This window comes from Aotus nancymaae, unplaced genomic scaffold (assembly GCF_030222135.1).
Source record: "Aotus nancymaae isolate 86718 unplaced genomic scaffold, 86718_ANA_hifiasm-v0.15.2.pri h1tg000002l, whole genome shotgun sequence".
In the NCBI taxonomy this organism is placed as follows: Eukaryota; Metazoa; Chordata; class Mammalia; order Primates; family Aotidae; genus Aotus; species Aotus nancymaae.
In genome coordinates, this window is record NW_026988413.1 from 18334924 (window position 1) to 18350271 (window position 15348).

General features: G+C 45.0%; 1 protein-coding gene across 1 annotated transcript in view; it reads left to right on the forward strand.

The window, feature by feature from the left end:
* Nucleotides 1-1915: 1915 nt before the first annotated feature.
* The window catches only part of ZC3HAV1 (zinc finger CCCH-type containing, antiviral 1), a 71508-nt gene continuing 58075 nt past the window's right edge, over nucleotides 1916-15348 (forward strand). Inside the window, exon 1 of the mRNA XM_064372976.1 lies at nucleotides 1916-2641. Coding sequence (XP_064229046.1) covers nucleotides 2334-2641 — 308 coding nt within the window. The 5' untranslated portion in view covers nucleotides 1916-2333. The remainder of the gene's footprint in view (nucleotides 2642-15348) is intronic.

Genomic DNA, 15348 nt, shown 5'->3' on the forward strand with positions numbered 1-15348 from the left:
TAGGAACCTGTCAGACCACAAATAAGGCCAAGTGGATTAAAAGACAACTATAGAAGCAGCAGCCAGAGGGAACTAGATGTCCCTCTTAGATGTCCTAAAATGAACCTATGTGGGCCCCGTGTTTGGCTGGTTTTCATAAGAAAGTAGTCTATTCCTGAAAGAGGGTTTATCTACCACCAATGACAAAACAGAGGACAATTCCCATTAATCATTTTGAAGAATTTCTAAGTTTGCAACCAGATTCCATTATTTTTAAAAAATGATGTACGTCTTATCTGATCATAACCCATCTATTTTATTTGAAGATGTTGAAAAGTAAAACTTTTTTCCTCTTCAACTTGTGTCCTGTGTTTAGCGGCCTAAAAATTACCTGGCAATAGACAGATACACAGGAGAAAAGGCAAAGTTTATTTACGCATGCAAGCAGGAACTTCCAGTAACAGAAAACTCAAAAGTGAAGGTTTATATACCTCGACTTAAAAAAAGGAAGTTTTTAGGGCTCCAGAAGGAGAGTTTGGAAGCTTCTATTGGGTTGTTTTGTGTTTTTGAGACAAACTCTCAGCTCTATGGCCCAGGCTGGCATGTAGTGGCACAGTCCTGGCTCCTTGCAGCCTCCTCCGGTGCTCAAGCAGTTCTCCCACCTCAGTCTCCCAAGTAGCTGGGACTACAGGTGTGCACCACCACGCCCAGCTAATTAATTATTTATTATTACTATTATTATTTTTTCGGTAGAGCGCTCGCTATGTTGTCTGGGCTAGTCTTGACCTCTTGGGTTCAAGCTATCCTCCCACCACCTCGGCTTCCTAAAATGCTGGGATTACAGGCTGAGCCACCCCGCCCAGTCCATTGGGTTTTTTTAGTGCTAATGGTAACCGATAGTCTGTCTTCCTGGCAGCTGAATACTCCAAGAGGCTGTTAATGGCACCATGTTTTCTGGAGGTTCTGCTTTAGTCAGATAAGGGACGTTTCATTAAGATTTATTTCTACATCTTCTGTAGCTCAAATATTTTCACCTAAAAACAATCTTTTTTTTTTTTTTTTTTTTTTTTTTTGAGACGGAGTTTCGCTCTTGTTACCCAGGCTGGAGTGCAATGGCGCGATCTCGGCTCACCGCAACCTCCGCCTCCTGGGTTCAAACAATTCTCCTGCCTCAGCCTCCTGAGTAGCTGGGATTACAGGCACGCGCCACTGTGCCCAGCTAATTTTTTGTATTTTTAGTAGAGACGGGGTTTCACCATGTTGACCAGGATGGTCTCGATCTCTTGACCTCGTGATCCACCCGCCTCGGCCTCCCAAAGTGCTGGGATTACAGGCGTGAGCCACCGCGCCCGGCCTTAAAAACAATCTTTATGTCGACTCTGGGGGTCAAAGTGCATCCCCACAGTGGAAAAGCTCTTGTCCCAGCCTCTACAGGAATCAATCTGAAATCTTGGGATGTATCTAAGCATGTCCATCGTGATTGACGCATAAGCAGTGGTTCAGGGCACCGAGTTAGCGATTCTAGGTAAGCAAGACCGTGTCAAGAAGTGGTTCATGAGAAAGCAAAAGCGAGGGAGAGTGACAGTCGTTGTTCTTCAAGAGGACGCGGTGGTGGAGAAAGTTGCACATCGGCCCTGAACCGGGCGGACCCTGATCTGGGGCCTGGGGACGCGATTTGGGGAACCTCGGCGGCATCTGGGCTCCGCTTGATGCCAGTGCGTGTTTGTGCAAGTTACTTCCTCAAGTTCAGGGTGAGGGTAATAACATCTACCGCGTGGAGTTGTTGGGAAGATTCACCGCCAACCAAGGCAGAGCGCACGGCTCGCAGGAAGCGCTCGCTGGGGTCTGCTCTTTCCGGGAATGGGTGGGGTGCGCACTCCTCACAGGGCTCCCAAGACTTGCGTCACGCGCCCCGGTCGGCTGGCTTATAAAACCCTGCCTAAGCCCCAAGATCGCTTTTAGTTTCTGTTCTTTCTGAAGGAGCCTCGCGGGGCCCGGCTGGGGAATCTCAGCCTCGCCAAGCCTAGAACGGAGAGGGGGCCGCCCCGGGCGGTCGCCGGCAGATTTACCCGCGCGTCCACTTTCTTTCCACCCAGTTGCCCTTGCGGCCGCTGTAAACCTGCCACTAGGACCGGGTCGGTGAGATCTAACCTCTTGACCTGAGAGCTGAGAGTGGGGAAGCCGAAATCGCTGGGCTGGGCTAACAGCTGCGGAGAGCGCGCCCTCGCTGGCTCGGGGCGCGCCCAGCAGGAGCACCGCCCGCGCCCGCCCCTGGACACTTGTAAGTTTCGATTTCTCCGCAGCCGAGTCCTGCGCGGCGGCAGAGCCAGCACAGCCAGCACAGCCAGCGCGCCATGGCGGATCCGGAGGTGTGCTGCTTCATCACCAAAATCCTGTGCGCCCACAGGGGCCGCATGGCCATGGACGCCCTGCTCCAGGAGATCAAGCTGTCTGAGGCGCAGCTCTGTGAGGTGCTGCAGGTGGCCGGGCCCGACCGCTTCGTGGTGTTGGAGACCGGCGGCGTGGCCGGGGTCACCCGATCGGTGGTAGCCACCACTCGAGCCCGGGTCTGCCGTCGCAAGTACTGCCGGAGTCCCTGCGATAACCTGCATCTCTGCAAGCTCAACTTGCTGGGCCGGTGCAACTATTCGCAGTCGGATCGGTGAGTGCACCTGGAGGGAGGGTCGCTCCCCGCAGCCCAGGTCAGGGCGGTTAGTCCGGGCGCTGTTATGAAAGGGGCGCGGCCTCACCGGGACCCCCGCACCCGACGGCTTCTGCCTCCAGCCACCCACTTCTCTGCTCCCCTCCGGGAGCCCCCGCTGGGCCCGCGCTTCTACCTTTGCAGTTCTCTTCCTTCCGGCACCTCCAGACCTTTTATCTAGAGTGCTCAAAGCGCTAGTGCCTGGCGGAGACTAGGCTCCCTCCACCCCTTTCCCCGCCCTCAAAAATCAGAAGAATAAAGTGCTCTGGGGCCAGCCAGGGCCTAGAGAAGCGGGATGCAGGCTTGGGAAGGAAGGAAAGGGCCAACACTCCTTGGTATCTTGAGTCTTTCTCTCCCTGCTACCTTCTTCCCTAGACGTGGCGGAGTCTTCCCTGCACCCTAACCGCGCTGGGCCCCGGGTCTGTCTCCGCCGCCGCAAGCCGCAGGTCTCTGCTTGTCCCTCCTTTCCTGGTCACCCGTATGCCCCCCTCATCACCACTTTTCAGATGCCTGGTGCCCAACAGGCAGCCAGCCTCTTCAGGTTCCCAAAGTTGCAGCAGCCGCCGGGCCTTCCCTCCCGGTGGCCTCTCCGCGGTGGCGCGCGCGGTTGACCGCCTGCCTTGGGACCACTCACATCGGTGTGAAGCAGTGCGGCTCACCTCTCGGGCCACTGCTTTTGTTGTATCCATTTGCCTTTTTTTTTTTTTTCTCTCGTCTAAATGCAGGTGTGCTGCAAGGTTTGGGTTAAGCCTCTTGATTGATTTTCTTCCCAGTCTCTTCCTAAGAGAGCTTGCTCCCTCGGGGACAGCTGCATGTCAAAAAAGATGGCTTCCAGGTCCACATTCGCGGCCCAGGCCTTTCCCTTGATACCGAGCCCTTCCTCTCTCGTGTCTGAGAAACAGCCATGCCCGCTTGTCCTGTCCAGAGGGTTAAGCTCATCTTTTCCCCCAGGCGGGGTCTTAATCCTTCTTCGACCTCACAATCCATCCTCAAGTCCTTTTTGTGAAGTCTCTTTCCCTTCTTGGCGGGTTCCGCCTTCCCATCTCATTTGTGAATGAACTGAATGAATGCCTTGTTGAATTAATGAATGGTTCTCTCTGGCCAGTCTTTCCTTCCACCCTTTCTGTCACTATGTGCTTCTGCTCATTTATTTTTCTCGATAGAGTACTTTTTACACTTGGTCCATTCTTAAACACTCTGAATGGTGTCCCAGGGTTTAAAATGGTGGTCAGCAAACTTTTTTGGGGGAGTGGGGTGGGGAGACAGCTCTATTGCCCAGGCTGGAGTGCAGTGGCGCTATCTCGGCTCACTGCAACGTCCGCCTCCCGGGTTCAAGTGATTCTCCTGCCTCAGCCTCCTGAGTAGCTGGGATTGCAGGCGCCCGCCACCACGCCCGGCTAATTATTGTGTTTTTAGTAGAGATAAGGTTTTGTCATGTTGGCCAGGATGGTCTGGAACGCCTGATCTCAGGTGATCCACCTGCCTCGGCCTCCCAAAGTGCTAGGATTACAGGCATGAGCCACCACCTCCGGCCGGTCAGCAAACTTTTGATCAGGGACTTAACTAACAAAAAACTCCAGTCACTCACCCCAATATACGGGTAATAAAACACACAAAGGTGTTTTAGATAAATGAGGGGGAGGACACAGTATATTTTTTTTAAAAATTTGTTTACGACAAAAACCCTTTCAGCTCACGCTAACATTTTTAAAAAGTGCTTGAGTGTGTTCTTTTATTTAAATATTTCTTTAATATGTTGTGAGGCAACAATTTGAAGGTTGTTTCTGAGTTGCAGGGAGTATGGGTATCGAGGAAATCATCTAAGTCATCGCTGGCCACTGAAGAAATCTCTGAGAAGGCGGCGGCAGAGGGTTGAGAGTAGAAAAGAAAGGAACATTCTAGCACGTTCTAGCAATACACTAAATAACAGGGTTGGAAGGCTGTTAGGTTTTTTTCTGTTCTTATCTTTTGTGTAATGACAAATTCCTCACCAACTAGTGTTGACTTTTAGTTTGAAATCCATATGCTTTTTATTTTTTGATTTCTTACTACAGATGTTTTCAACATACTCAAAAGTAGAAAAAAAATGATGAATCCTCTCATACTCATCATTTCACTTCAACAGTTTTCAAAACATGGCCGGTTTTATTTCATTTATTATCTATATTCCCCATGTGTCCCCAACTCCAAGGTGTTGTTTTAAAGCAAATCTCAGCAACCATTTGATTACTAAGTACTTCAGTATCTCTAAAAGATAAGAACTATATTTTATGAACAATACAATGATCACATTTTTGTAAAAAAAATTACAATTTTAATATCATCTAATACAAACAGTTGATATTCAAATTTCCCTGATTGTCTTATAAATCCAGCTTATATTTTCAGGAAAACCATACACAGACATTATCCATTAAAAAATTTTTTTTTTTTCAATTTTTTAGTTTTTTGAGATAGGGTCTGTCACCCAAGTCTGAAGTGCAGTGGCCCAATCTTGGCTCACTGCAACCTCTGGCTCTGGGTTCAAGCAATTCTACTGCCTCAGACTCCCAAGTAGCTGGGATTAGAGGTGTTTGCCACCATGCTTGGCTAATTTTTTGTATTTTTAGTAGAGATGGGATTTCACCATGTTTCCCAGGCTGGTCTTGAACTCCTGAGCTCAAGCGATCTGCCCGCCTCTGCCTCCCAAAATGCTGGGATTACAGACCTGAGCCACTGTCTCCCTGGCCCGTAATTGTTTTCATTTGTTATGTATCTAACATTTAAATACTTTGTTTCAATTTGTTGTAGGCAATATGCTTAGAAATTTTAGTTTTATGAATTTTATTATGGTAATTTTTGCCTGGTTTGAAACAGCAAAACCATTTTAAACTCATTAATTGGGTTGTTAACTTCTACTTTTTTAAGAGTATATATAATGTAGGGATTATATAGTCTATGTAAATTTAGATGGACCCTCCAGAGAATTCAGTGAAGTTTATTTTTTTTAGTAGAGTGATAAAATCTTATTTCCTCATGTTTATTGTACTAGCTATATTTTAAATTTTATTTTATTATCACTTGAATCTGGGAAACAGACCTTTAATCCATTAATGTATAAAGTGTTCTAATAAGAACCTCTGGGATAATTTTTTGTGTGCGTGTGGACTCAGATCCTAAAAAACACGTTTTTCCCCTGCAAGTATGTTTTAAAAATATTATCCTCTTAGCAAGTTATAAAACTTTGTCTTCCAAAACTTACCACTTGTGTGTGAGTTTAAGGACTTTCTTTGTAGATTACGGGTTAATGGGGTCTGTTAGCTAATTGATATCCACTAGCTAACATGGATGTTTCTGATGTTTCTATTCAGTTCAGTAAACTGGTCTCTGTTTACAGCAGAGCGATTTGCATTGTGCTGGATGTATACAATTTTGTCTGTAGTATTATTATTTATAGGTAGTATTTATCCTGTCTATTCTGTAGCTTCTGTCTTTTCTTCTGTAATGCTTTTAGTTATACATTTTAGTTGACAATAGGGCTTGCTTCGATGTTGGATAATTGTTTTGGTGAATCGGTTTGGATATTTCTGTTTGCTTTGCTGACATATCTGCCCACACATGGAGTTCTAATCCTAGTTCTGATGCAAAAATAATCACCATTTATTGAACAAATAACTGTACCAACTACTATGATAAGCACTTTAGAGATGATATCCAGGTTAGTCTTTAGGATAGCTCCTAAGGCAGTATTTTAAGTCCCATCCTTATTATAGGAAACTCAAGCATAGAGCCTTTCAGAAATCTACTGAAAGTAACACAGCTAGAAGCTGGCAGGATTGGTATTTGAACCCCGATCTGCATGACTATTTGTTTGTTTGCTTGTTTCCTTTTTTTTTTTGAGACAGAGTCTTGTTCTGTCGCCAGGCACCAGGCTGGAGTGCAGTGGTGTGATCTTGGCTCACTGCAACCTCCGCCTCCCGGGTTCAAGCAATTCTCCTGCCTCAGCCTCCCGAGTAGCTGGGACTACAGATGGGCATCATGACGCCCAGCTAACCTTTTTTTGTGTGTGTGTGATGGGGTCTGACTCTGTCACCCAGGCTGGAGTGCAGTGGTGGGATCTCAGCTCGTTGCAACCTCTGCCTCCTGGGTTCAAGCAGTTCTCCTTATCTTAGCCTCCCAAGTAGCTGGGACTACAGGCACCTGCCACCGCACCTGGCTAATTTTTGTATTTTCTAGTAGAGATAGTATTTTGCCATTTTGCCCGGGCTGGTCTCAAACTCCTGGGCTTAAGCGATCTTCCCAGCCTCCCAAAGTGCTAGGATTACAGGCATGAGCCACCGCACCCAGCCTGCTTGACTTCTTAACTAGCTACTCACATTGTCCAGTAACTATATGAAGCTATTAATTCAAAAAATGTTTTGCATGCATGATTTCTGTTTAACTGTTTAGAGCAGGCTGCCTGAGCATCTTGACCTTGCTTTGTGGTTTCTGCCAATGCGGGTGTTTCCTCTGGGTTCTTTCCTGTTTGTATGCCTTTCCCTTTTGGTTAGTTCACATTTTGGGTGGGGGTGGGTAGATGGGAAGAGCACTAGTTGACTATTTCGAAAATTGGATAGAATACTGAAAAACACAAAGTATTCACTGTATAACAAGCATCAGAGTATATTTATTCTGAACCTATAACAAATTGTACCTCCTAGAATAAATAAGGGCTCACATTTTTCAATTTTGCTCCTTCTCTTTTAAAATACAGTAAACAATCATAACAGGCCTAAGGTTATTTTTTTCTCTTCCCCAGTCTCATTTCCCTCTTTCCCAAGAAGCAACTTCAATCATGATTTTGGTGTGTATCTTGCCCTTCCATGATTTTATAATTTCCCCTTGTATAGATTTGTATCCATAAACAAAATGCAGTATTATTGTATGTGTTTCAGAGTTTTTACTCAATGCTGTGTTTTGGAGATTTATTCATGTTGCTGCACAAGGACCTAGTTTATTCATTTTAACAGTTGAAAAGTATTTATTATAGATTTTTACCGCAGTTCAGTTACCTATCCCTCCCAGTAATGGATATATGGTATATTTCCAGGTTTTTGTTCTACCAAATTATGCTGCCAAGAATTGACCCACAGGTGTCTCGGTGCTCATGGCTAGAGTTTTTCCAGGGTAGATCATTAGGAAGTGGTTTGAATTGTTACATAGCTTCAACTTTTCCAGATTCTGACAAATCAGTATAAACGTGGCTGTGCCAATTTATACTTACATGTTTCAGTGTTCCAGTTTCCTCATTTCCTGGCGGACTAATGCTTGGTGTTCTCAGACTTTTTTGACTTATGCCAATCAGAAGGGTATGAAATAGTCATTATTTGAATTATTTTTTTTTCTTTTTTCTGGGCTGGGTGCAATGGCTCATGGCTGTACTCTAGTGCTTTGGGAGACCAAGATGAGAGGATTGTTTGAGGACAGGAGTTCAAGACCAGTCTGGACAACATAGTGAGACCCCATCTCTATGAAAGTTGAAAAAATTAGACGGGTGTGGTTCTACATGCTTGTAGTCCTAGTCCTGAAGGCTGAGGCAGAAGGATTGCTTGAGTCCAGGCATTTTGAGGTGAAAGAGAGCTATGTTCATGCTGCTGCACACCAGCCTGGGCAATAGAGCGTGGCTCTGTCTCAAAAGAAATTTTTTTATAACAAATTTAAAAAGTTTTATATTAAAGTTTTTATTATATGATCTTATGAATACACACACACACACACACACACACACACGTATTTTGTTATTGTTGTTTGTTTGTTTGTTTTTGAGATGGGTCTTGCTCTGTCACCAGGCTGGAGTGTGGTGGTGCAAACATGACTCACTGCAGCCTTGATCTCCTGGGTTCAAATGATCCTCCCACCTCAGCCTCCCAGGTAGCTGGGAACAGGCTAGTGCCACCACACCCAGCTAATTTGTGTGTGTATGTGTAGAGACAGGGATCTCTCTGTTGCCCAGGCTGGTCTCAAGCACCTGGGCTTAAGCAATCCTCTCACCTCAGCCTCCTAAACTGCTGGGATTATAGGCATGAGCCACCAAGCCCAGCTCAGCATGATTTATTACTGTTAAATATTTAGAACTTTGTATCCAAGCCTCCATTTATAACCTTTCTCTGGGCCCTACAAATTTTAGAGAAGGACTACTCTGATTCATTGAAATATTTTCATTGCTTTCTTTTGCATGAATATACACAATTTATAGGTTGATTTTCTTTTTTTTTTTTTTTTCCTTTTTTTGTTTTTTGTTTTTTTTGAGACGGAGTTTTGCTCTTGTCACCCAGGCTGGAGTGCAATGGTGTGATCTCGGCTCATTGCAACCTCTGCCTCCTGAGTTCAAGTGATTCACCTGCCTCAGCCTCCTGAGTAGCTGGTACTACAGGTGTGCTCCACCACGCCTGGCTAATTTTTTGTATTTTAGTAGAGACGGGGTTTCACCATGTTGGCCAGGATGGTCTTGATCGTGATTCACCCGCCTTGGCCTCCCAAAGTGCTGGGATTTTATTAAAATTGAGACTGGGCTCAGTAGCTAACATCTGTAATCCCAGTACATTGAAGGGCCAAGGTGGGAAGATCTCTTGAAGTCAGGGGTTCGAGACCAGCCTGGACAACATAGTTCCTGAAAAAAAAATTAAAAAATAAAATTAGCTGAAGACAGTGGCACACACTTGTAGTCCTAGCTACTCAGGAGGCTGAGACAGGAGGATCACTTGAACCTGGGAGGACGAGGCTGCAGTCAGGTGCAAGCACACCACTGCACTCCAGCCTGGGCAACAGAATGAGACCCTGCCTCTGAAAAAATAAAGTAAAATTGATACTGTTTTAAGTTTTTGCTATTAAACCATTATGCTTTGAACATTTTGGTATATGCTATTTTGTGTATATGTACATGAGTTTCCCTAGGGGTCCAGTAGTGGAATTTTGATACTTAAGTTTTATGTGATAATACTAAATTGTTTTCCGAAGCGTGTTTGCCAAGTTATACTCCCACCAGAAGAGTAAGAGCCTTCCCTTGACTCACATCCTTGCCAAGTGGTGTCATCAGCCTTTTAAAATTTGTGCCAACACAAGGAATGTGAAATTATATCTCATCGTGGTTTTAATTCTTTATATATTCTGGGTCTCTAGCCCTTCTAAGTCTTATTACTCGTTTTTTAAGTTTGTCTTACTTGGCGTCTTAGTCGTTGCTTCTTATTTGCATTTTACTTTTTGGGTCATCTTAGCACTCTATTTTTGTTTGTAACAGTGTCTTTTTTTTTTTTTTTTTTTTTTACTGTTTTTAAAATGGCTGAAACTATATATATATTTTTTTTTTTTTTTTGAGAAGGAGTTTCGCTCTTGTTACCCAGGCTGGAGTGCAATGGCACGATCTCGGCTCACCGCAACCTCTGCCTCCTGGTTTCAGGCAATTCTCCTGCCTCAGCCTCCTGAGTAGCTGGGATTACAGGCACGCGCCACCATGCCCAGCTAATTTTTTGTATTTTTTAGTAGAGACAGGGTTTCACCATGTTGACCAGGTTGGTCTCAATCTCTTGACCTCGTGATCCACCCGCCTCAGCCTCCCAAAGTGCTGGGATTACAGGCGTGAGCCACCGCGCCCGGCTAAAACTATTTTTTTTTAAATTCTTTTTCATTTTTATTTTGAGACAGAGTCTTGCTCTGTCACCCAGGCTGGAGTGCAGTGTTGCGATCTCGGCTCACTGCAACCTCTGCCTCCCGGGTTCAAGTGATTCTCTTGCCTCAGCCTTCCGAGTAGCTGGGATTACAGGTGCTCACCACCATGCCTGGCTAATTTTTGTACTTTTAGTAGAGATGGGGTTTCGCCATGTTGGCCAGGCTGGTCTTGAACTCCTGACCTCAGGTGATCTGCCCGCCTGGACCTCTCAAATTAAAACTCTTTTAAAATATGCAGTTCATTGGCAATGAGTATATTCGTGATGTTGTGCAACTGTTACCACTATTTGAATTCCAGAACATTTTCATCACCCCAAAGAGAAACCCTGCACCAGCAACTGGCCCTCACTCTCCCCTTTCCTCAGCCCCTGGCAATCTCTCACCTTTCTGATTCTGCACATTTCCTATAAATGGAACCTTATAATATGTGGCCTTTTGTGTCTGCTTCTTTCACTAAGGAAAAAAGATGTACATTTGACTGTTGCACGTTCCGTGTTGTTTGTGTTGGGTGTATTCATCCAGGAGAAGTTCCTTCTGTGGCTAGTTCTGCACTCTCCACGGCGTCATGTTGTCGGGCTGGTGGCCCTAGAGACATGCTGTTTTCTGCAACATCGTGACACAAAAGGGTGCACCCTGTAAGAATCATTTGGGAATTTTTGTTCTCTTTTCACAATCACTACATCTCAAATTTTTAATTTGATCAAATGTGACGCTCAGCGTCTGCAGTTTTCCTTAGAAATTGAGCTAACAAACTTAATGACATTGTAATATTGTGAACCATGATAAAGTCTTAAATAGTGACAAATTGAGCATGTGATAGCACAATATTTTCTACTTTTTACATAATACAGAGATGGCAAAATTTAACATTTAAAGTAAGTAGATATATTTTTCCTTCCATTAAATGGTTCTAATTTGCTTACTGCTTCTGGTTGTATATACTTTGAAACAGGTATCTGTGATCTTTACCCACGGCTACTTTGGAATAGGAGAAGCCTTAATAACATGGGGGTGGAAAAGGGGTGAAAGGTTTCAGGAGGACTTGGGATTTCAGGCCTAGTGAGAAATCAGTTTAACCAAGTTGCAGCAGGGGAGCTGATCTCAGGTTGGGAAGAGAGAGGGGAGACTTTTTTTTTTTTTGAGACAGAGTCTCGCTCTGTCGCCAGGCTGAACTGCAGTGGTACGATCTTGGCTCACTGCAACCTGTATTCCGGTTTCAAGCGATTCCCCTGCCTCAGCCTTCTGAGTAGCTGGGACTACAACCACGCCCAGCTGATTTTTTGTGTTTTAGTAGAGATGGGGTTTCACCGTGGCCAGGATGGTTTCTATCTCCTGACCTCATGATCTGCCTGCCTCGGCCTCCCAAAGTTCTGGGAGATTACAGGCGGGAGCCATCGCGACAGGTTGAGACTTATTTCATGATCTTTTCTCTATTTCCCATATAAAGAAGAGATTGTATTTTATTATTTTTTATGTATAATTTTTATTTGTTTGCCTATTTATTTATTAAAATAGAGACAGGAGTCTCAGTATTTTGCCCAGGCTGATCTCAAATTCCTGAGCTCAAGCCACCCTCCTGCTTCAGCCTCCTGAATAGCTGGGATTACACATGTGTACCACCGTGCCTGGCACTGAGAAGAGATTTTACTATGTTTTAGACCGATTTAGAAAGTTGGGCTGAAAGGGGTCATCTAGGGAAACTGTTTCCTCACATTTAGATCCTGCATGCCTGTCATCAGAGAATGTTTTGAGCATGTACTCCCAATGTGTGTACGTTTATTTTAAACGTTCTATGATGTAAAATTCTTAATTTGTATACTATTTACTGTTTTACCTTTTTTAATTTTTAAAAATCAACTTTATTGAGGTACGATTTGCATGCAATAAAATGTACCCATTTGAAATCTGTGGAACTGGGTGCGGTGGCTCACGCCTGTAATCCCAGCACTTTGGGAGGCCGAGGCAGGCGGATTACTTGAAATCAGGAGCTCAAGACCAGCCTGGCCAACATGGTGAAACTCTGTCTCTACTAAAACAAACAAACAAACAAAATTTAGCTAGGCATGGTGGCATGCGCTGTAATCCCAGGTACTCAGGAGACTGAGGCAGGAGAGAATCTCTTGAACCTAGGATATGGAGGTTGCAATGAGTCAAGATTGCACCGTTGCACTCCAACCTGGGCGACAGAGTGAGTCTCCATCTTTAAAAAATGGCAAATAAAGTGTATGGTTTAAAGAGTTTTGATAAATGGACGCACGTGTGTAACCATCGCCACAATCCAACTACAGAGCATTTCATCAGCCCTAAAGGTTCTCTCGTGCCCCTTCTCAGTTGACCAGGGAATCCCCCTACTCCTCCAGCCCTTTCAGCCCAGGCAATACTTTTCTGGGATGAAAAGATTTTTTTCGATTAAAAAAAGAGAAGGAGTTCTAACCCTTTTTCCCACCCCCGATGGACTGTTTTGAGTAGCTTCTGGGATGTAGTTACCGAGCTTTGGAGCAGTACTTCTCAGACTTTGACGTGCATTTTCATCACATGGGAGAGCCTGCTAAAATGCAGGTTCCTAAGTCACGTATTGGAAATTCAGTTCCGAAGAGGTGGGTTTGGGCCTTAGAATCTGAGTTTTTATTCATTTATTAATTTTATTTTATTTTTTGAGACGTGGTCTCGCTGTCACCAGGGTGGAGTGCAGTGGCGTGATCTCGGCTCACAGCAACCTCTGCCTCCCGGGTTGAAGTGATTCTCCTGCCTCAGCCTCCCAAGTAACCATGATTACAGGCATGTGCCACCACACCCAGCTACTTTTTGTATTTTTAGTAGAGATAGGGTTTCACCATGTTGGCCAGGCTGGTCTTGAACTCCTGACCCCAAGTGATCCACCTGCCTCAGCCTCCCAAAGTGCTGGGATTACAGAAGTGAGCCACCACACCCAGATTATTTATTTAGTTTTTAATTTTTATTTCCTTTTTTTTTTGACAGTGTCTCCCTCTCTCGCGCAGGCTAGAGTACAGTGGTACGATCTCAGTTCACTGTAACCTCCGCCTCTTGGGTTCAAGCGATCTTCCCACCTCAGCCTCCCAAGTAGCTGGAATTACAGGCCTCCGCCACCATGCCTGGCTAATTTTTTTTTATTTTTAATAGAGACAGGGTTTCTCCATGTTGCCCAAGGTGGTCTCAAACTCCTGAGCTCAAGCTATCTAGCCCGCCTCTGCCTCCCAAACTGCTGGGATTACAGACATAGCCATCAGGCCCCAAAATCTGCATTTTAAATACCAACCTAAAGAATCCGTTTGCAGAGGTCAAACCACACTTGCAGAAACATGATTCCTTGGGGGTGCACTTCCTGAAAGACTGCAAATGCAAAGTTTTATGTGGCTTTTGAGTTTGAGGAAGTGAGTAAAAGAAGTGAATTTTTTAGAGTAGAATGAACGAAAGATTTTTCTTAAGTGATGCTTTCTCACAGATTAGGAGTTCTGTTACTTTTGTGTGACAGATCAAAAGACATAGGAAACTTTTGGCATCCGAGGCACCAGGTCAACAAATATTTATTGAGCACATACTTTGTGTCACAAATGGTAGATGATTCTAGAGGCTTCTACCCCTTCCTCTGTCACTCGTGGGATCCTGAAATACGGTTAACCAATTAATTAATCTCTTTGGTTAATATTTGTTAACTTTCAGAGGGACTTATGTTGGGAATTATTGTGGCTAGGGAAGAAGCCAGCCTGTGAGAGGAGAGGAGGCTTGTGTGAATTACTTTCTCTAATCAACAAGATTTTGGCAGTAACACCACCACCTCCAGCCTCTACTCTCCTTTTTGTCAGTCCTGATGTGAACTTAGGGCAATATTTCTCAAACTTTGCTGCATGTTGGGCTTACTTAGGGAATCTTTAAAAAATGCTGATGCCCGACTCCTACACTGGAGTGCAGTAGCGTGATCTCAGCTCATTACAACCTCCGCCTCCCAGGTTCAAGCGATTCTCCTGCCTCAGCCTCCTGAGTAGCTGGGATTACAGGCACCTGCCACCAGGCCTGGCTAATTTTTTGTGTGTTTTTTAGTAGAGACGAGGTTTCACCATGTCGGCCAGGCTGGTCTCGATCTCCTGACATTGTGATCTGCCCGCCTGGGCCTTCCAAAGTGCTGGGATTACAGGGGTGAACCACCGTGCCCTTCTGACTAGATGGTTTTCAATGGGCAACTAAGCTTGTGAACCATGAACTTAAGGGGACTAGAGAAATAAGTCAAGACTGGGGAAACTGTCCACAATAACAGAAAGATGATTTTTTGGCGGCACCCACGCTGTTTGTCCCACTCTTGGTCCAGCTGTAGGATATGTGCAGATTCTTAGCCTCTGGCCTTCCCCATCCTCAGCAGGCCCGGCCTCCTCTGCTGCCCCGTCTTGTAAGGTCCTCGGGGCTTTCCTCTCCCTCGGGGCGGGCTGGGGCTTGCCGTGGCTGCAGCCTGGATCATCACTTGTGGCAGTGAGCTGGGGCTCTCTTTGTGCCTGGTGTGTTCTGGGTAATGGAGTTGTGGTTAAAGCAAGCTCATTTTCTCGGCTCCACCCTCTGTCTCTCCCCACATCCTTTGTTACCCTGCTCATGTGATCTCCCCTGGTCTATTCTGTTTCTTCTCCATCTTACTAGGGGCTCTAGAAGCAGTGAACCATCCCTACCATCTAATAACATGGCAATTCAGTCTTCAACATAGGAAGTACAAACATGGGGAATAGGAGTCTCGTGGCTTTAAAATAATATTTAATTAGGGTTGGTTTTGATTAATGACATTTTATTCTTTAGCCCAATGTTTTCTAGATTTTATCTCTCACACATCTTGGTTCCTTTTTTACCTGGCTTGTATCATGGTGAGTGGTTTCCTGTTTTCTATACAAATCAACGATCTTTTTTTTTTTTTGTCAACCCTATTAGGTGTTGGGGAACAGAGGGGATGGAGGGGAGAAGGGAAGGAGAACTTCGATGTAAATTAC